We start from the raw sequence: 21,697 nt of genomic DNA on the forward strand, positions 1-21,697 counted from the left end.
ACTCATGAATCATGAGATCGTGACCTGAGCCGAAGTCGGACGCTTAACCGGCTGAGTCTCCCCGGTGCCCCCCTCTCTGTAAAAATTCATATATTAATCCTTTGTCAGGTATGCGTGTTGCAAATGTCATCTTTAGACTTGTGGCCTCTCTTTGTTAAAGTGTTTTCCATGATCCAAAGTTCTTAATTTTTCAGGAGTCTGTTCTCTTGTTTTGTCTTAGGGAACCCTGCCCCCACTCCATCATGAGCTCAGCATAGTCACTTACATCATCTTCTGGCAATATCACAATTTTCTTTTTCAAGTTAAGTCCCTATCTACGTGGAACTGAATTTGTGTATAGCGTGAGGTAGGGATCTGTATTCGTTTTCTGGGGCTGCTATTACAAAGCACCACAGAAGGGGGTGCTTCGCACTGGAAATGTACTGTCTCACAGTCCTGGAGGCTGGGAGTCCAAGATCAAGGTGTCTGCAAGGCTGATTTCTCCTGAGGCCCCTCTCCTTGGCTTGTAGATGGCCGTCTTCTTGCCTGTCCTCACAGGGTATCTCCTCTGTGCATGTCTGTGTCCTAATCTCCTCTTCTCATAAGGACACCAGTCATCCTGGAGTAGGGTCCACCCCAATGACTTCATTATAACTTGCCACTTTTTTATTTTTTTAAAAATTAAAAAAAATTTTTTTTTTGAGAGAGAGAGACACACACACAGAGAATCTGAAGCAGACTCCAGGCTCTGAGCTGTCAGCACAGAGCCAGCCACAGGGCTCGACCTCATGAAACATGAGATCATGACCTGAGCCGAAGTCGGATGCTTAACCCACTGAGCCTTCCAGGTGCCCCAATTGTCACTTTAAAGAGACTATCTCCAAATACAGTCACATTCTGTGGCTAAGACTTTAAGATAAGGATTTTAGGGGGACAAAATTCACCCTTCCCCAGGACCTGATTTTTACTTTTACAGAGGAAAACAACATGTTCTGGTTCTATCTATTTGGGCAGCCCTCTCCCCCCTCGAAGCCCTGGCTTTCCCAGGGCTCGGCCACGCCTTCTCCAGCGTGTATCAAAGCTTCATGATATGTGGGTCTTTATTCTGTGTATCTGCTCTTTTTTTTTTTTTTTTCTAACACCCCAGCACCAATACCACCTGCCTGAATGACCCAGGTGGTGGTTTAGAATGCCTTTCTATCTGGCTGAGCAGGCAGGTGGCCATGTGGGCCTTGAGTGGGCAGATCCCAGCTCCAATCCCACCCCGCTCTGGCAGGCTGGGTCACCTCTGGGCCTCAGTGCCCTCCTCATAAGCTGGGGTGATGATACCTGAGTCACAGTTTACTGGGATGACTTGAAGAACAATGGTCATCACATGTCTGGTAAATATCCCTGGCACACAGTAGGTGCCCTTTGCTGACCTCGGACACCTCTCCACCTTATGCTCCCACGGTTCCGGGCCCTCCCTCTGCTCTGGCTGCCCTGTACTCTCAGCCCAGAGAACCAGCGGCAGAGTGGGCTCAGGGAACTCTTTGGTGCAGGAGTAATGAGACCGGGGTCGGCACCCAGGGCACCAGTTATAGGGGGCACGTATGGCCCACAGAGGCCAGGGGCACAGAACACTGCCCTCAGTCGGGAGGCAACTTGGTGTGTATCATAAGGCCAGTGGGGCCTGCAGCTCCTTTCCCTCCCCCCTCTTCCCCCCCCAACCCCGCCGCAGAAACAACCTTGTGCTGAAAAGGAACTTTGAATGACAGCTTTTAGAGATCTTGAGGAAGATGCTCTCGAAGCAGACCTGAGTTTGAATCTGTTTTGCCACTTACTTGCCCAGTGACTTCAGGCAAGCCACGAACCTCTCTCTGAGCCTCAGCTTTCCCATCTGTAAAATAGGGATAACTGTAGGCCCCCTGTAGCACGGGACCAAGCATAGGATGAGGTACACACCCAGCTGGTCGTTGTTGGCACACTGGGCTGTCCCTTCCCTTGTCTTGGACACTTGCCAGGAGCCAGTGGAATCCCACACTGGCCCAGATGGGTGGGTGGAGTAGAGGGGGGCCACTCTGCTCCTGGTCGCCCCATTGGGTGACCACAGTGGATCAGGGAGGTGTGAGGGTGCCTATCCTTGGAACCAGAGACAAGCAGTTCCTCCCCCTGCAGTTCAGCACCTACGTCATGGGGCGTATGGACACATACTTTGAGGACCCACTGACTTTCAACCCCGATCGCTTCAGCCCCAAAGCACCGAAGTAAGTCCCTCTTCAAGCTGTGTGCGAGTGGAGGCCTGGTGGGAGAAGGATGGTCCCAGTGACCTGCGGGCTGGACTGCCTATGACCCCTGAGCCCACATGGCCTTCCAGATCACTGTGAGGAAGTTGCCATCCCCACTCCGCCCCCTTTTGTGGGGAGGAAATCACAGCTCAGAGAGGTAAGGTAACTTGCCCAAAGATGCACAGCCAGTAGCTGCAGAGCTGGGGTTTGAGCCCAGCTCAGACTGGTTTTAACACCCAGACTTATAACCAGTCCCTTATATTGGGAAGCTCTGGGACTCGGGCCAGGGGCTGCACCTCCCCCTGCCTTGATGGTCCTGAGAAATGGGAACACTGATGGCTCCCCCTGAAGGCTGCGTTGGGGGCAAATGCCTTAAACTACAGTGGGACGTGGGTGGGGGGGAGCCACGCCCCAGGGACCGACCACCTGCATCCAGACCTAGCCTCTGCCCAGAACTGGACGTGTGACGGCCGAGTATAGAAGTGGCAGAGAAGCCGGGGGGGGGGGGGGGGGGTTGCTTTGGCTCTCCGAGCGTCAGTCCCTCCAGCTGTGAACTGGGGATAATAACAGCCCCTTCTGAGAAAGCGCCAGAGGAGGATTAAATGACAAAATGCTGACGCAGAGCTCGACAGAGCCAGCCCTGGATGTGTTCAGTGGGTGCAAAATCCAATCGTGGCCCCAAGCCATGCATCCGCAAGGGATGGGTTTGTCACCCGCTGGGCAGGACTGTCACGGGGCCGCCTCCTCCTGACAGCCCTCTCCCCGCAGGCCGAGGTTCACCTACTTCCCCTTCTCTCTGGGCCCCCGCTCCTGCATCGGACAGCAGTTTGCTCAGGTAGGAGGCCAGGGCTGGGTGGGGTCTCACCCTGGGGCCAGGAGGCCTGGCAGAGCCGGCTCGGGGACCCGGGAGCGGGGCGCCCGCCGGGGTGAGGGACGGCCGGGCCAGCCGGGGCCCCGCCCACCGGCTGCCTTCCGGCCGCGTGCCTCCCGCCCCTCCCCACCTCTGCACGCAGATGGAGGTGAAGGTGGTCATGGCCAAGCTGCTGCAGAGGCTCGAGTTCCGGCTGGTGCCTGGACAGCGATACGGGCTGCAGGAGCAGGCCACGCTCAAGCCGCTCGACCCTGTGCTGTGCACTCTGCGGCCCCGGGGCTGGCAGCCCGCACCCCCGCCACCCTGCTGAGCGGGCCTGGGGTGGATGGGACTCCTCTGGCAAGGGCCGCACCCACACTCCTCTGCAACCCCGCTGCCATCCACCCTGTTCTCCTGTCCCCTTCCTCAGGGGCACCCACCACGCTGGCTCCCAGCGGGCCCCCCTGCCAATCACCACCTGCTTTCCTCCTCCCCTCTCCCCCCTCCCCCTTAAGCTCCCCGTCCAGTGCTAACTCCACGCCCTTCCTGGACCGCCCCCCCTCCCCCCGCCCCGAACCTAACTCCCAGCTGCGCCCCAGATGTGCTATCTCTTACCCCCACCTCCCTGCACAGGCCACTCCCCCTGCCACACACCCTAACTCTTGCTCACTTCCTAAAACCCTCTTCAGGTGTCACCTCTTCCAGGAAGCCCTCCCTGCCGCCCCCGGCGGGGCCAGGGGCCCCTCCTCTGTGCTCCCTTGGTCACCTGTGCTACCTCTAACACCACACTGACCACACTGTATTGTGAGTGTCCTTTGATGTGACCAGCTGCCCTGCCAGGCTGTGAGTGCCTCGTGGGCCAGGTCTGTGTATGATTCGTCTCCGAGCCGCCCTGGCCTGGCACAGAGCCGATGCTCAAATAAATATGTGTTGACTGCATGAATGAATGGCCGGACCAGGCCAGAGCGCTCTGGCCTCAGTTTGCTCATCTGTAAAATGAGACCAATATCGAGACTGGTCTAAGGGCTAGTGCAGCTCCGGAAGCTTCCCTTGAAGGTGCCCAGATGGTGCCGTCTCGGGAGAAGGCTGCCCAGGTTACCAGGAGGGCTCTATGTTAGTAGAAGCCAGTTCCCTGCGTTATGTGCAAGGCCACGTTCCTGGGTGCGGTGTGAGGTTGGGATTACAGACGGGGTTATGAGAGCTCGATCTGACAGGGTCAGGGCCCTGGGGCCCATGTGGTCTAGTCTACTCCCAACAAGGGTGCTGGGGCCCCCAGAGGGCCTCACACAGGCCAGAGCCCCCGGGACCTCTCTTGGGGACCGCTTGGTGGACCTGAACGCCTGGACGCCCGGCCTCACCCCTGCTGGCTTCCTCTGCACCTTCTGGCACAATGCTTCCCCTCCCGACCTGGTCGGAGGAGGCCTGTGGGCCCAGCCCCAGGAGGTGAGACTGGAACCCCGACAGTGGTAGGTGGGTGAAGGTGCCCTTCGTTCCTCCCCCGGGGCCTAGAGGTGGCCAAGGGCAATAGGTACTGGGCTAGCCATGTCCTCTGGGCCCATCCAAGGAAAAGGACCCCCTGAGTTTCTCCCTCAGTACTTGGGAGCCTGTCTTCCTGCAGAGAAAACAACACGCCTATGCCCACTGCCTGGGGTAAATGCCCTGCAAAGTTCCGCTCTCCATAGCAGGAGGGGAATGGAATGGAGTTGGGCCAGCCCTCGCTTTGCCTCAGCTCCTCCTCAGTCCTTGAGCAGTCTGGAGCTGAGGGGTCTTCCGATTTAGCAGAAGAGGAAGCTGAGGCTCAGGGGAGGAAGTGACAGGCTCAGGGAGGTGGGGATACTGAGCCCGTTCCTCTCCCCAGCCCAGGTGGGTCAAGGGAACTGGCGTCTGCAGTCTGTCCTGAGCCTCTGGGCAGAGCGCCCAGCCTCCAGGATGCCTCTGTGGCCGCAGGTTCCTTGTAGAGTGAGAGTCCCGCTCCCCTAGTTCTCTGCCCAAACCGAGCACTGGGCGGGGGGCCTCGATCGAACTACACTCCCACCCTCCCTCCCCTTTCCAGTCCCATGTCTGGGCGGGGGAGGGGGCTCAGAATGTCCCGTGGCTCTCAGAACCCGTGTGCCTGGGCTCTGCCTCCAGCTGTGTGGCCAGACCCGCCCCTTGACGGTCTCTGCCCAGCTCCCTCCCACGGCCCCTCAAATGCCGCTGTTTCCTCTTGCCTCGTCCCTGGGCCTTCAGCCTTGCACTGCTCCCAGGGACCTGCCCTGCCTGGACCACTACCCCCCACCCTCTGCAGCTTCTCTTTGAGGCTCACCAGCCCCCTCTGGAGCTCTCCAACAGCCCCACAGCAGCCCCACAGCCCCTAGGCACCCCCACCAGCCCCCCAGTCTCCACCAGCACTCCCTACTCCATGCCCTGCGCTTCCTGCCATGGCTGGGCCTGGCCCCCACAGGACAGAACCTCCTCCGCTGTCCATCTAAAAGGCCCACAGGCTACCAAGGCTTAGCATTCCAGGGGCGTGACCTGGCATTGCCTGGAGGGGTCTGGAGGGGTCAGCTCCCTCTGGAAACTTCCAGCTGCCTTTACCATCATCTGACTTAGCAGCTACTTATCCACTGCTGAGCCTGAGTCTTCACATCGTCATTTCTTCAAATCCTCTTGAGTATGGCCCATTTCACAGATGAGAAAGTCAAGGTCACGACACACAGCAGGGCCATAGTGGAGTCTCTGAGCACAGGAAACCCAGGGCAGGAGGCCTGAGGTGAGTGGGAAGAGCCTGGACGCCCCCAGCCCTGCTCTGCTGTCGTTGCCTGTGGGTTAGTGCGCCCATCCTGACCTTCCCGAGCCACTTCCTCCTCCATAAAATGGGCTTTTCATGAGAGAGAAGGTGGCTCTCAGGCCTGGCTGCCTAGATGAGTCACTTGGGCCAGCTGGATCTGCCTATGGGTTGGGACCCTGAAACTTCTCTTACGTCCCCTGGAAGACTCCAGTGTGCACAGGGATGGTGTCAACCCTGGGACTCAGGCAAGATGGATCGAATTGGAACCAAGCCCCTGCAGCCAGACCTCCTGGGGTCAGGTCCTACCTGACCTGTCACTGTTTGGGGGGGGGGGGGGCTTGGGCCTCAATTTCCCCATCTGTAAGGAAGGACGGATGATAGGACCCACATCCTAAGATTGATGGGAGAATTAAGAGCATTCTGTATAGGTCGTACTTAGCATAGGGCCTGTCGCGACAGTGTTGCAGACCCGCCAGTAGTAATTGTCACTGGCGTCGGAATCTTTATGGCGGTAACCTCTAGGGAAGGAAGGGCTTTCCTGGGAGGCCAGGCAGTGCAGTTCCCAGAAGGGCCACACGGTGGCGCCCCGGCGCAGCGCTCCGGCCGGCGCGCCTGCGGGTGGCCGAGTGGGCGGTGCCTGCCCGCCCGGTCCCGCGGGGGAACCCGAGGCCCGGAGGGGGCGGGGCCGCGGCGAGGCAAGCCCGGCCTCCTGGGGGCGGGGTCGGGCCGGGAGGGCGCAAACCCCGGCGGGCCCAGGCGCGGGTGGTTCGGAGCGTCCTCTGAGCCTTCGGGTGGAGGGGGGCAGGTGGGCGTCGCCATCCCCGTGTCACAGGTGGGGCCACCGAGGCACGGCGAGGCACGACAGCCGGGCGGGGGGGACGTTAGGGGGACTATCCCGCAGTGCCGCGATCGCTGGGTGGTTCCCCCTCACCTCTCCTGGCGGTGGGCTGGGTCCGGCGGTGGGACGCTGGCCGGCCCGGAGGGGGCAGCTTTGGCAAGAAAAGCCCAGTGGCGGGGAAGCGCACTAGGAGGACGGGCAGGGGTGCAGGGGGCTGCCTCCCGCCTGGGAGGGCTGGGGGATGCCTCCTGACCCCTCAGGGCTGAGCTGCTGTAACACTGAACACGCTCTTGGCTGAACCGAAGCCACCTCCAGTGTCCTCTGCCCCAGGGCCCTGGAGGCTGGTGATGAGGGGTCCTCGGGGTGGCTCGTGGCCCAGCCTTCGCTGGGGGTCGGCCTTGGGAGCCTCGCAAACTTGGGCTGGGGGTGAGAAGCTGTCCCAACTGTGGGAGGTGGGAGGTTTTCTTCTCTGCTCTGCACCTGAGGACAGGAGTCTGGCCCTGGAGTCACCTAGTGACCCTGCTGGGCCTCAGGGGCATCCGACGTGAGTGGGCGGAGGGCCACAATTAGCCACCCACCTGGGCAGGTTAATCGGGTGTGGTGTCCTTTATACTGGTCCAGGGTTTGGTAGGTCCAGCCCCGGTGGACCCCAGAAACAGTGTATGTGTGTATTTCCTGGGTGATCAGCGACAGGGAGGATGGCCACCTGGAGGGGGACCTCAGCGCAGGGGCAAGAGAGGGCTCAAGCCGACGGCTCTTCCCACATTTCAGCCCCTCTGCGGGGATGTTGTTTTCCTCTGGGGCAAGAATCCTGCATCCTAAACTGGCTTCCTGATGAGCGTGTGATGCAAAGGCGGTTCTCACCCCCCTGGGGTGGATGACCTAAATCCACAGGTCTGCCCAGACCTCACCCCTGGGCTCCAGACAGCCTTGGGCATCTCTGTCTGCAAGTCTATAAATAGCCCTAGGGGGAGGGGGCAGACACTAGGGGTATTTCTGGCAAGTGGGGGGAGACTTACTACTGGAGGGCCATTTCTCTGAATCAGGCCTGGGGTGGGTACAGATGGAGTGAAGGCCCTTCCTTGGCCTGGAGCTTTGGAAACATTTGTGCCTCCCAGAACACGTCCCCCTTGAACTTCCTCCTTGCTTAGGGAACGCTGTGGTCACCCTCCGGATGTTGCCTACCTTGGGTAGTCCCTGCCAGCGGGCCAGACCGAGGGCCAGTGAGGAAGAGTGGTCACCACCAGCGGGAGGCAGCCTGAGTAGCTAGGGGCAAGTCTGCAGGTCCCTGAGGGGGCACCCCAGAACCCCCTGCCTTAGGCAAGGCTCTACAGCAGCCCCCACAATGCCATGCCCAAGTCCCAGGCCTACCCCGGAAGAGGCTCCATGCGCCTCAAGACAGGCCAGGAGGGGCGTGGGGGGCACTGGGGCCTTCCGTGCAGGAGCCTGGCCCCCAAGGTGGGATGTGGAGGGTCCCTGGGTCAGTGCTGGACAGGCAAGGGCAAAGGACGAGCCTCCCCTCCCTGCTCCCTCTCTCTGGGCCCAGCTTCTCTGCCGGTCTCAGTTTTGGGGGGCAGCGGGGGACGACGACAGCAACTCTGGTGGGGCTCTTCTAACCCCAGCCCACGGGGAGAGCCCTTATCTAAGCCCCTTGCATGGCCTGGGACCCCAGGTGAGGAGGAGTCCAAGGTATTAGCCACAATGACACTGATGATGCCACCAGCTCACCACTGAGCGCCCAGTGCAGTCGGCCCTGAGCCCACTGTAACCCCGGCCCCAAGAGGTGGGACCTCACTCTCCCTGGGGGCCTCCCCCCTGCTGTGAGCCCTGGAGCCTGAGGAGGAGGCCAGGGCATCCCCGGCAGCCCCACGCCTCACCCCAAGTGACAGTGGCTCCTCGGCCTCCACCCAGAAGTGAGGGTGTTGCTCAAAGGACCCAGGGGCTGCCCACGCCCTCACCCTAGGGACACCCAGTGCGTCTGGACGGGCCCCTGAGCTTCTCTCCTGGCTGGGAGGCTGGGAGGCTTATCCAAGGCCTCCCAGGTGGCCTTCAGCTTAGGGGGCCTGGGCGGGGTGGGAGCCCCTGGGTGTGGGAAAGCAGCTCCCAGAGATGCACGGGAGTGGTACACACGGGTGCCCACTTGTGTCTCTCCCTCCATCCATCTCTGTGTTTCTGTGGTCTCTCTGTCACCGTGTATCTGTCTCTCCCGTGTGGGTCTCTGTCCACGTCTGTGTGTCTTAGGCTACATGTATTGGGGGCTGTGGGCTGTGTCCTGAGCTGTAAGGAAGTGTCTGTTTTAACCTCAGGCAGCGGACAGGCCTGGGAAGTATCGTGAGGCCCGTTGGTGCCAGGCCCTTGCAGCACAGCACAGCCTCGTCCTTCCCACGACCCCTGGGAGGCTAGATGGCCTGCCCAAGGTCACAGGCCCAGGAGGTGTGGTCCACCCAGTGTGGACATCCGCTGTCCTTCCTCGGGTCGTAGCCACCAAAGTCCCAGGGGAAGCTCCTTGTTCAAAAATTTCCTCCCGGGACGCCTGGGGGGCTCAGTCGGCTGAGCCACCCACTTCGGCTCAGGTCATGATCTCACAGTCCGTCGGTTCGAGCCCCGCGCTGGGCTCTGTGCTGACAGCTCGGAGCCTGGAGCCTGCTTCAGATTCTGTGTCTCCTCTGCCCTTCCCCTGCTCATGCTCTGTCTCTCTCTTTCAAAAATAAATAAACATTAGAAAAAAACTTTCCTGCCTCTGTTATGGGGGGGACCCAAGGCCCAGGAAGACCGGGTCTCCAGCAGGGAGGAGTTACTGGGGCTGCTGAGACCTAGCTGGTATCTGTGCAAATGGGGAGTGAACAGGTGCCAGCAGGCGGGACGTGGGCCTCCTCCCTGGCCCCACCAGGCTGGGGGGCCGCTCCTGCCTTTGGTGGGGACGGCCCTGAAGCTCCTTTCCTGGGGCACCCTCCTTTCAGCAGCAGAGATGGCTGGCTGTGCAGTGTGGGGGCAGGTGGGGCGGGGGTGTAAGGCAGGGCCTGAAAGGGGCCCCGCTCAGAGCTGGCCCCACTGATGCACAATAAATGTGCACCCCTTTTGCCCTGTTCCCCTTGAAGCAACCTGCACCCCTGCAGACTTCAGAGGCTCCATGAGCAGCCCGCCTGCACCTCTCACCGGATCGCCCACCACTGTGCCTTCCCACAGCTCCCCGACCACTTTGCCAGCCCTGTTTTCTGCGCTGCACCTGACCCGCCTCCTGCCTGGGCTGCCGGCTCACCCTCCAGGCGTCTGTCTGCATGACACTGCTCAGAGAGGTCCCCCTTGACCCTCGTGCTTGCCCTGGCCACCCTGGCCGCCTTTCCTGCACTCCCCCGCCCTCCTTGAACCTGTGCTCACTCTCGCTCAGGCAGTTGAACAAAGAGACAGACACTTGCTGTGAGCCCCAGGGGCCGGCCAGCACCATGCCAGGGACACAGACAGCTGGCTTCGAGGTCAGAGATACAGGACGTGCTCTCAGGAGCCAGAGGGCACACCCACATGTGTACACACCCCCCACAGGCGCATACACGCTCTTACACACGTACACAAGCTCACGGGGGCACATGCATGCCCCACGTGTTTATGCTCCCCTGCACGTGCACATACGTGCTCACCCAGGAATACGTGCACACTCATCCACACTCCCCTACGCTCTTCCACACCCCCCTACACACACGTACGTGCTCCCATGCACATAGGTGCACACACACACGCTCACTTGTACCAACCCACACCTGTGATGCGCTCGCACATTCTCACATGCACACACTTTCCCCGCACACGTACCCACCACCATGCATGCCTGTGTGCACCCATGTGCATTGTCACACGCGTTTGCACACGTACGCAGCGGCCCAGAGCTGCTGCAGGGACCTCGGAGCAGAGAAACCAAGTTGTTTTTTCCCCCAACACGTGTTCCCACCATAGAAAACAACAGGAAGGTACTTGGGGCCGGGGACAGGAAGGGGAGGTGGCCTGCACACAGGAGGTCAGCTCTGGAGGCTGGACACTGGGAGGCCTGTTTGGGTGGGACCCCGGGGCGGACGCACTGACGGCTGAGGGAGCAGGGGTGGGGGGGCAGGCGGACGGCCCCTCCGAGGCTTCTGGGCCCTGGTGCTCAGCCTCTCCATAGTCTCCCATTTTGGGATGAGAAACCGAGGCGACGGTCAGCTTGTCCCAGTCGCCGAGGGCGGCTGGCAGAGTGGCATCCAACCCAGGCCCTGTGACACTGACAGGGTGCTCCTCCCGGCCCTGGTCCTACAGTGCACCCGGCAGTGGCCAAGGTGAGGGGCTCTGTCTGGGGCGCCAGGTGACTTGGGGCGGGGGGGGCTCTTGCTGCAGCACCGCTGTGTGTCCAGCACTGGGCACACCCGTGCCACCCTGGACCGGGCAACTGGCAGTCTCGAGGGGTGCCCTGAGGTGAGTTCGCGTGCGCTTCTCTGTCGACCCAGCTCATCCCAGGGAGCCCAGCGCAGGTGCTGCAGGAGACAAGACCCAAGCGTGGCCCCATGGGACCGGGCACGCCTCGCGGGTTCCCCCTGCCCCCAGCCTGGCCCAGGGCCAAGTACATAGGAGGTGCTCGTAAATGCTCTGCTGATGTGGAAACAGAGGCACAGAGAGGGGCCAGGACCTGCGCAAGGCCACACAGCAGAGCAGGTCTGACCCCGCCCGGGGTAGTGGGGGACAGCTGAATGCTGAGTGGAGGGCTTACAGGTGGGTTCCAGCGCCCCCCCCCCGGCCCCGCCCCTCCCTGGGGATGTCGCTGCCACCTGCGGAGATTTGGTGGCCCTGTCTCCATCAGTCTTCAAACCCTGGCAGGTGAGACTCCTCCCACTTAGCAGGTGGGGAGCCCTGAGGCCCTCTCCTCTCCTCCCCTCTCCTTTCTGACTAGCATCAGCTTCTTGCCCACACCCGCCCAAGGCACCGGCCCGCTGCCTTTCCATTCCCAGAGAGCTCACCTGGAATCGAGTTAGGAGGGGGGAGGGAGGAGGGGAAATCCTGGGGAGGAAGGGGTGGGACTGTGAGGTGCCAGAGACAGTTCCTCTTGCTTTTTTTTGTTTTTGTCTTTTCTCACGTAAAAACCTCAGGAGGGACCCAGGATGGCCCCCAGTCCTGGTTTGCCTCTGATCGAGGGCTCCCAGGGTGCAGGTAGGACTTTCAGGGCTGAAGTAGGGAAACCAGCACAAGCTGGTCACCCTCGAGGGGCCCCCAAGCCATTGAATCTAACCCCAACTGATGCTTGAACTCCCTTCACTGTGTCCTCGTCCAGTGGCTGTCCAGCCCTGCTTACATCCCTCCAGTGACAGTGAGCTCACTATCATACAGCAGGAGGTGGGCAAAACCAGGGTCAGGCACTGGCCACCGTGAGGTCGGTTTGTGGAGCACACAGGGGAGCCTGGCCCACCTTCAGGGACAGCCAGACAAGGCTTCACAGGGGAGGAGATGGGGGGAGGACAGGGAATTCCTGACCAAGGGTACAGCACAGACAAAGGCCCGGAGGCCTGGAACCACCGTATAGGGATTGAATTCCTTTGCTATCACCTCTGACAGTTTGTGTGACTGCAGCTGTCCCCCACCCATCTCCAAAAGGCAGTTCCTTCGGAAACATGGTGGCCTGGGCTCCCCTGTCTTCACTCCCCGGGTGTCTGAGCTGGGAAAGGCATCAGTGCCTTTGTTTCTTCTTCTTCTTCTTGAATGTTTTATGTTTGAGAGAAAGCAGAGTGGGGGAGGGGCAGAGAGAGAGGGACAGAGGATCCAAGGTGGGCTCTGTACTGAGAGCAGTGAGCAGCCCAATGAGGGGCTCAAACTCAGGAACTATGAGGTCATGACCTGAGCCAAAGTCAGACGCTCAACCGACTGAGCCACCCAGGCGCCCCAAGGCCTCGGTGCCTTTGAAGAGCTGCTGGGCCTCTGAATGCTGTTTCCTGCCCCTCGCATCTTTTGGAGGCTCATGGACCCGTAAGCACAGTGTCTGCCCCCTCTTCCAAGAAGCCTCCCCTGACTTCCCTAGCCTTGGATGCCACCCCTTCCACAAACGTCAACCACCTGTCCTCGGGATCATCATCACCTCCAGCCCCTGCCGGGGACACCTGCCACCCTCCAGTCCAAAGTTGAGCTTTCCTGGTGCTCTTCTACGCACCTGCTGGTCTCTATTCCCGGAATGCCCTCTCTTCCCCTGAAAAAACCTTCTTATTCCTCAAAGGCATAACTCAAATGCCAGATCTTCCAGGAAGCCCTCCCGTATCTCTCCGATTGGGGTCGATCACCACCCTCTCTCCTTCTCTTTAAGCCACTTTACTCCTTCTAGGCCCTGCATGCAGAACTGGGTAGACCTGGAGCCCTGGGGGGCTCAGCGACGCCCAGCCCTGGCATGATGCCTCTGGGAACTGAGCCCAGAGCCTCCCACTTGCCTCCCTGCCCTAGTCTCTGGCCCAGGCCCTTGTGGGGACCCAAGAGGAGGACCAGCCTGCCTCTTAGGCAAGCACACAGCAAGTGTATACTAAGTGTTTGTTGAGATGTGTTCTCCCAACCGGTATTTCCTGAGGACCCACTCTGTGCCCGACCCTGAGTCACATGGCTGCCCCCAGGGACCCAGGGCACCCCCAGCACACATGGAGCAGCCGGCACCCCACAAGGTGCCCAAAAGTGGCTGCTCTTGGCCTGCCCAACGAAGGCAAGGGCCACGCCTTCCCGTAGCCTTGGAGACAGATAGTCAGGCTCCAGAGTCCAGCTCTGGTCACACCCCAAACTGGCCGGGTGGCCTTGGGTGGGTCGTGGCCGCTCCAGAGAGCTAAGACGACAACCACAGACTCAGTGGGGGCATCCCTCCCTCGTCTCCTCCAGTGGCCATAAAAGCCACTCACTGGCCGGGTGGAACCATTCCCAGGGAGAGGAGGCTGTGGGCGTTCTGGGGTCTCCAGGCCTGGGGCTGGGCTCTCGGGGACTGCCCGAGCACCCAGGGGTGCAGCAGCCTCGCAGGAAACATTCCGAGGCAGCCCGGGAGAGGCCCAGGGCAGGGGAGGGCAGTGCCCAGATTTATCCACCAATCCCGAGGGCTCCTGGCTCTGGAGCGCGTTCTTATCTGCCCAGCCCAGCATGGGGGGGCGGTGGGGGCAGCCGGGCCGGCTGGGGCGGGACGCTGCCTGGGGACTGGACGCAGAGCAGGCCCGGCAGCCCCAAGCCCCACCAGGTGGGTGACAGCCACTGACGGCTCTGAGCGTCCCCGCAGGCTGGTGGCCGGCTGCCCGCCCGTCTCCTGCACCATGTCGGACGGCGAGGGCCCCTCGGCCGGTGAGTGGCAGTGCTATATTTACCCACCGCGTCTCCGGTTGCAGAGCCAAAGCTCCTGGTCGCTGAGGGCACCGGGCGCCCCCACCCCAGGCTGCAGGCAGCTGTGGGGCTGGACCCCCTTCCTCCCAGCCTGATGCCTGATTGGGGGGGGGGGGGCAGGGGAGGGCCGTGCTCCTGGAAGGGGAACTGGACTTTCAAAGCTAAGTTCTGCCGCACCCCCTGCCTTCCCGATGGGGCTAGAGCAGGGGGCTGTGGCTGCTGCAAACCCCTCCCGCCGCCAGCGGGGGGTGCGGAGCTCACCCCCACAGTGCGGCAGGGTCTGGACTGGGCCCCTCAGTGGGCTCAGGGTGCCATGGGCCCCCACGGCCGCATGCAAACGAGTGTGTGTGAACACCGGTCCGGGGTGGGGGAGCCTACAGTTGCCATCTGATTCCCCAAAGGTCTGAGACCTCCGGGAAGTTCTGAGCCCCCGGCCTGCCTGCACAAAGGCAGGCTCCCCCGCGGGTCCCCAAATCTTCTAGGTTGGAAACGGCCAGGGACGCAAAGGCAGAGGGGTGCTCGGATACTGGGGTCTGCTCACGTGCCCCCTGCCCTCCCCGGGGCAAGGGGTTTGGTGAGGACTGGCTGCCTGTGCCCCTGCCTGGCCACCCTTGGCTCCTTCCGGTTGAAGACGAGCTCTGGGGTGGACATGTCTGAGGCTCAGAACCCCTAAGTGAAAAAAGGGACAGTGGTAATAGTTCCTCACCCACAGGTGGTTGGGAAGGTCCACCGTGCCGGCGGGTGAAAGCCTGTCTGTTGGTGCCGGGTGTGCAGTGAGGACTTGGCGGTGGCTTCGTGGAAGCAGCAGGTGGAGGGTCCTGGGCAGGAGCCCGGAGGCTCAGGAGCCCGTGTATCCCGGTCTGGCCCCTCCAGCTGCGGCTTGTTGCCTAAGACACGGCACGGCAGTGGCCTGTGGATCCCTTATCGGCCAAAAGCACCACCGTGGAGAATCCCGGGCACGTCTGGCTGTCCTGGGGTCCTGGGGGAGACTGTGAGTGACGGCAGTGTGCCCCCTCCCCTCCCCCGCATGGTGTCTGAGGGACCATCCCGGCGCCTGGACCTGGCCGAGTCGGAATTGGAACTCTGCGTGTGTGTGTGTGTGTGTGTGTGTGTTGGGGAGGGGGACACCGACAAAAATGGCCTGACCTCACCCTCTTCCGCCAGGCGTCAGTGGTGCTGGCTGCCAGGAATTGTCCGCCGAGGAGCCAGTATGGGGGGGGCGGGGGGATGTGTGCAGCAGACAGGCCCTTTCTGGCTGGCTCTGCCCACACCTGACACGAACCCGGAATAGCTCTCTCCCGCCACCAGGGACACGGCCCTGCTTTTAGCAGCTTGTAAAACCACCCGCATGTAGATGGGTATTTCAGGAAGGGCCAGGACAATATTTAGCCCAACAGGGCGATGGAATGGGAGCCATGTGCGTGTGTGTGTGTGTGTCCAGGAGGCTGGGAGGAGACACGGCCTTTACTGCCCCTTCGCTGTGTAGGAGACGGTCAGCTGGGTTGGGGGCTGGCAGGTACCACCGTGGCTCTGCCCACCCTAGCTGGGAAGGTCACCTCTGGCAAGCTCAGGACTTGGCCTCCTGCCTGTAAAATACCGTGGGATGCTTTCGGGTCTCTGCCGGGCTGGACTCGCAGTGCAATCTGGTTGGCGGGAGTAAAGACAGCACCTGGGGGCAAGGGTGCGTGTTTGTTTACTGGGGAGGGGGCTCCTAGGATGTGTCGTCTAAAGTGCCAGACTTTTTAGGATTCCAACCCCGCGGCAGTGAATGGGTCCAGGAGACAGCTGTGAAATATTTCTCCTTATTGGCACAAACGAATCCCCGGGCCTGGGAAAGTTCTCCGCTCTCCACCCACGACCTGTGTGACCTGTGTGACCTTGGGCAGATTATTCCGGATCACTGTGCTTCAGTTTCCTCATCTGTTAACAATGATAGGACATTAGCTCCTTAAGTTCCAAGAAGGGGTAAGTGACTGGAGGCATGTAACCCAGTTAACATAACACCAGGCTTACTGTTAACAGGTGTAGCTGTTGTAACTACTATTCAACCAATAAATGAGCTGCAGCCAAAGAGGAACATGAAAGGAACACGGGGTCTGCTGTGTCTTGTGTCCTGGCCACTTTGGAGACATTGTTCGATCCCTGGAGGGGCATGCATGAACCCCACTGTATAGCTGGGGGAACTGAAGCTCAGAGAGGCAAACAGACTTGTCCAAGTTTGTCCCGTGGGTAAATTACGGTAGAGTCAGGATTCACACCCAGACCAAGAGCCCCATCCAGGAAATCCCACCCTGCTCGCCCAAGGGTGGGGGCTGGGGGTCTTGTAGGCCATCTGCGCTCTCATCTGAACAGCAGCCCTTCCCACTTTGGAGATGGCTAGCCAGTTCTGCATTGTCTCCAATAATTTGGAGGCTGTTTAAAAAAAAAAAAATGTGGTGCCTTGTCACCGTGTCAGGAAAACTTCACAGATCAGGAGCACAGTGGCAGGCAGTCGGCTCCTGGGTTCATGGCCCTGTGCCTGGACAGGGGAGCCTGGAGGCTAAGGTTACCAGGAGTCAACACTGTATTTATAGCAGGAACCCGCCTGCACTGGGAGCTGCCAGCCTGCACAGCACGTCCAGGGAAGGGACTTCCCGTACAGTTGTCTGGATTCTAGGCCTGGCTCTGCCCCTTAGTGAAGCAGGGCACGGATGGACCACTTCCCCATGGAGACTCCGTTTCCTCGTCTGCAAAATGGGGCCCTACCGTGTCCCTCTGGGGGGCTGGACAGAGGGGCCGGAAGGTGCTGGCTCCACACATCCTGGGTCTGTTGATTGTCTCTTCCTGCCTTTGACCTCGTGGTCTGTCCCCTCCCCTCTCGGCAGAACTCTGCAGGAAGAGAATCCAGCCTCTGTGCTGTCAGTCCCCACATGTTTGGGAAAGTTTCCAGCAAAGCAGTTTTACAGTTCCAAGCACCAAAGAATAGGCCATTGTATTCTCAGAGGAGCACTGAATGCGAGTGCATGGGAGCCCAGGGTTCGAATCCCTGCTTTACCACTCCCGGGGTCTGTGGCCTTGAGTGAGTCACTTAGCCCCTCTGAGCCTCAGTGGTGAGTCTCCTCACTGCTTTGGAGGGCGTGCGTGTGGGGAGGATGGACACCCCTAACCCAATTAAGTGCTCAGCCAACAGAGGGACTCTCTTTCTCCTGCTGTGCAACCTCCCACCGATGCCGTGCCCCCTCTGGGCCCCAGCCTCCCTGTGTTTGTGCGGTGAGCAGCAGACAGGCCCCCTGTCTTTATCACCTCCCTCAGAGCTCTGCGGCTCCTGGAGCTGTTCCAAGTGATTCAGCCGGGTTGGGGGGGGGGTGTGCAGCCGACAGCATCTCTCTGGGGTCCCCCAAAGGACCCCCAAGTATCTCTCTTTGCCTGGAAACAAGAAGGTTTTTCTGAGGGTGCAGGGCCTGACATTGGAGTGGGCCACCTGTATCTCACTCAGTTCCTCCCGGCGCCCCCAGAGCCCAGAGAGAGCCCCACTTCCCTGTCCCTCCTTGTCCTGGCCTGGGTTTTACCAACCGACCTCAGGACCTGGGCCTGTGTCTACAAGGAGATTAAAGCAAAACATTTTCATTGTTCAGGACCTACTCTTGGAGAGGAAGTGTCTTCCCCCAGAAGAGGTGGCAGGCGTGGTCCCTGGGCCTTGTCAGCTCTCTAGGTGGCTCCCCTCCTGTGATGAGGGCTTCCCCCTTTCTAGGCAAGTAATGGGGTTCGGGTTTCATCTCTTGGGCAATAGGGAGTCAGTGAGAACTCCAGCCAGGAGGGTACCCGGATTGCTTCCATGTGTGGGGTGGAGGGACTAGAGAATCTAGAGGTCAAGAGGCCCAGGAGGAGGCTGGCAAGATGGTCCTGAGGGGAGAGGGTGAGGCTGATTCAGGAGGGGAAGGGCGGGGGGACCAGGGGGGGCCTGGCAACTGCAGAGTGTGGGAGCAGGGAGGCTGCAGGGAGGCCGTGGTCTGTGCTGGTGCCCCCATCGTGAAGGTCCACAGGACAGATGCTCGTCTCCAGAGGTTCGGGGGTGACCTGGCAGAGTCCCAGGGTTGGTCTGTAAAAACACATTGGCGGGGGGCACCTGGGGGGCTCAGTCAGTTAAGTGTCCGACTTCGGCCCAGGTCATGATCTTGAGGTTCATGAGTTTGAACCCGGCTTTGGATTCTCTGCTGTCAGTGCGGAGCCTGCTTTGGATCCTCTGTACCCCACTCTCTCTGCCCCTTCCCTGCTTGCTCTCTATCTCTCTTTCTCATCTGGCCTCAGTGCAGCTCTGCCTCCTCCAGGGCCCCTCCCCTGACTCTGCGGTTCCTTGGGGGCCCTGCACCCTTGGAGCGCCCACCCCCGACCGTCTGGTTGAACGGTTCCGGCCTGGACAAGTTGGGTGTCGGGGATAGATATGTCTGGGTGGCGTTCATTGCTGTGTGACCCGTAACAAGCCTCCTTTCCTTTTTGGCCTCCGAGGATCCTACAGGTGACGTGGCCCTGCCCACGTGTCCTGTGTCCCAACAGGAGGCAGGGCTCAGGCCCCAGCTCTGCACCGGCCCTCATCAGGCCCGAGCCCCTCCGAGCAGCAAACGAGTAACCTTTCACTCCTCTTGGTTCAGGTCCCTGCTCCAGAATCTGAAGTGTGTTGCAGGATTTTTTACCACAATACCCGGGGTTCGCTGTCTCACCGCTTCAACGAAGGAAAAGGGGGACACAAAATGAGCAGGAGGCAAAACTTTATTAGAGTAGAAGATCTGGAAGGAAGAAAGCTGTCTTTACAGAGAAGGGACATTGGAAAGTGAATGCCAAGGACTATAGGGGAGGGTCCTTGTTTTATAAGGTTCTGGTCAGCGTCCCCTTCCCTTCCTTGTTCCTTCCCAGGTTCTACCCTTGCTGGCTTGAGAGCTGTAGGCACTGGGTTGTCCACTCCCCATTGGCTTGTTTCCATTGTGTAAGGGGTGGCCTAAGGCCATACTTAGGTCTTGGGTCACATTCCAGAGGGGAAACCTGAGGGGGGTAGGTGGGCTCTCTTCCATTCTTAAGAGGAACCTTACGCCTGAGGGGGCTTGCTGTGGTCCGACCCTCTTAGCATTGTTCCAAAATAGGTGTTTTTCCCCACTCAGGGACCTCAGGACCAAATCTTTCCCTCTCTGCCTAGTGAATCCTAGTCTCCTCTCATCGTACCCTTCGGGGGCCTTAACGCTTATGACAAGAATATACAGGTTACAAGCTGTTGGGAATTCAACTTGGAAATGCAAGTTACCATGTCTGTTCTTTTAAGGGATTGGGTTCATTCTAAACAGGTTTTTTTTTTTTAATGTTTGTTAATTTTTGAGAGAGGGAGACACAGAGTGCAAGTGGGGGAGGGGGAAGGAGAGAGGCTCCGAGCTGTCATCACAGAGCCCGACACGGGGCTCGAACCCACGAACTGTGAGATCACGACCTGAGCCGAAGTCAGACGCTTAACTGACTGAGCCACCCAGGGTTCATTCTAATTGAGCACTCTTGAGAGAGCAAGAGGGATTTTTTTAAAAACTTCATTATGCATTTAAAATAAAATGAAGCTGCTAGTGTTTGCAACGACTTAACTGTATTTTCTCGAATCTATGCAGTCAGAATAAAATACGAAAATTGATGGCTGAGACGGGTGAAAGATACACATCGTCATCCACAGCTGCTGATTTCAAATCTTTATATTCATCAAAACAGATCCTTTGTTTTTTACCGACTGTGTCACTCAGGATGGGTCCAGTGTGCTCTGGAAAAGAACAAATCTCAGTGGCTTAAGGCAACAAAGGTGTACTTCTGGCTCATGCAAAGTCCTTTGCGGATCTGGGTAACTCTCAGGGTGGGTGACCTAGGCGGTGGCTCAGCCGAATGCCTCCATAGGGACCCACGTTTCCCCCGTTATGAGGCAGGCAAAGAGAGAGACAGAGACGCCACACGGACGATTAAATGCTCCCATGCAAAAGTGGCCCCTGCTGCCACTGTTGGAATTTACTGGCTCAAGCAAGTCACATGACCACACCTAATGGCAAGAGGGCGGAGTACGGCCCTCCACTCGTGAACCACTGTATCTGCCCCCCATTGACTTTTGTTCCCGTTTGACTTAAAAAAAAAAAAAAAAGTCATCTATTTTTATTATGAAATGTTCGGAGCGTATCGTCTGAGCTGTGGTCTGGAAGCATCTGAAATGCAGATTATGAGTCGTTCCAACAGGCAGATCACAAAGCAAGGGGCAAGATTTTTCAAAACCTGTTCTTTCCCACAGAGTTAAATTTGCATTTAAAAGCATAAACACACATTTCTGAAAAATTTGGCCACAACACCAGCAAGGAAAGGCGTCACCGAGAGGAACATGAGCTGCTAATTGCCAAAAAGCTCTCGTGATTTATTATTTGCTAATGTGCCAAAGAAGGGGTTAGGGCTGGATAGCTCCTGAGGCCGTCTAATCAACAAACTCAACAGGATAAAGAGAAGGGGTCTGAGATTAGAAAGAAATGATTACAGAGGGGAGCCTGGGTGGCTCAGTCAGTTAAGCGACCGACTCTTGATTTGGGCTCAGGTCATGATCTCATAGTTTGTGAGTTCGAGCCCCGCGCCGTGGTGATGGTACGGAGCCCGCTTGGGATTCTCTCTCTCCCTCTCTCTGTCTCTGCCCCTCCAGTGCTCACGCTCTCTCTCTCTCAAAATAAATAAAATAAACTTAAAAAAATTCTTTTTAAAAAGAAACGATCGAAGAAACGTATTGGAAAGCAAACTATGAGTCTGTGCTTCATCTCTCTGACACAGACACTGTTTCCTTGATCCCACGGCACCGCCACACAAAGGCTGTGCAGCCAGTTTAGCAAGAGGCTTCCCACTGGACTTGTAATAACAAATAATGACTTTAAGTACGAATTTACAGCCTACCGGAGGGCCGTGGCCACGAACGCCGTACGTCGTTTTGTGTAATGAGACGAGAGCTGGTTTTAAAATATCGTTTGCAAAGGCTGGAGGTTGTCTCTAAGCCCTTCTGTAAGGGGCGAGGGTGTCAGTCGAATGGCTAGAATAAAGCCGGAATGTGGGTTGGGGTCGGTGGAGTCCGTGCTGGGGATCAGATGCCCCTGCAGCCCTGGACCCCACGTTCCAACCTCTAAGCCAAACTGTCTGGAGAACTCTCTACCTAGTGTAAACACACCCTCTAGGGTTCCCGCCTCATTTGTTTCGGGCGGAAAAACATGTCAAAGCCCTGGCACTTGCAGAAGACAGAAGACATCCTTAGTGCTCCTCTCTGGAGGAGCCCGTGGTCTCAGTGGACCACCTGCCTTCGGCGGTGCTTATCCGGCGCGTCCTGCGTGCGTGGGTCCCGCCGCGTGAGGGAAGGGCTGGGGCCTCGGCCCCGGGGAGGCCCCTGGGGGGCAGCTGACTGGAGGAGTTGTGCGCAGGTCCCCCGGAGCCCCACAGGGAGGCAAAAAGGGACCGGCCGGTGATACACAGGCTGCGGGCTCCACGCAGGGCCCTGGGGGCCCACTGGGCACCGTTCCTTTTGGTTGGGGGGCGACGGCTTTATTGAGGTGTAATTCACATACCACGCAGTGCACCCACCTCAAGGGTACAAGTCAGGGCATTTTGGTCTATTCACCGAGTTGTGC

General features: G+C 59.1%; 2 protein-coding genes across 4 annotated transcripts in view; both read left to right on the top strand.

The window, feature by feature from the left end:
• Positions 1-4,051, top strand: part of CYP46A1 (cytochrome P450 family 46 subfamily A member 1) — a 32,979-nt gene extending 28,928 nt beyond the window's left edge. For all 3 annotated transcript variants that reach the window (XM_060620732.3, XM_060620733.3, XM_060620734.3), the window contains 3 exons: positions 2,137-2,225; positions 3,015-3,081; positions 3,260-4,051. In XM_060620732.3, coding sequence (XP_060476715.1) covers positions 2,137-2,225; positions 3,015-3,081; positions 3,260-3,427 — 324 coding nt within the window. In that variant the 3' untranslated portion in view covers positions 3,428-4,051. The remainder of the gene's footprint in view (positions 1-2,136; positions 2,226-3,014; positions 3,082-3,259) is intronic.
• A 9,761-nt stretch (positions 4,052-13,812) lies between these two features.
• The window catches only part of EML1 (EMAP like 1), a 184,791-nt gene continuing 176,906 nt past the window's right edge, over positions 13,813-21,697 (top strand). Inside the window, exon 1 of the mRNA XM_060620736.3 lies at positions 13,813-14,015. Coding sequence (XP_060476719.1) covers positions 13,988-14,015 — 28 coding nt within the window. The 5' untranslated portion in view covers positions 13,813-13,987. The remainder of the gene's footprint in view (positions 14,016-21,697) is intronic.

This window comes from Panthera onca, chromosome B3, assembly GCF_046562875.1.
Source record: "Panthera onca isolate mPanOnc1 chromosome B3, mPanOnc1 haplotype 2, whole genome shotgun sequence".
Lineage (NCBI taxonomy): Eukaryota > Metazoa > Chordata > Mammalia > Carnivora > Felidae > Panthera > Panthera onca.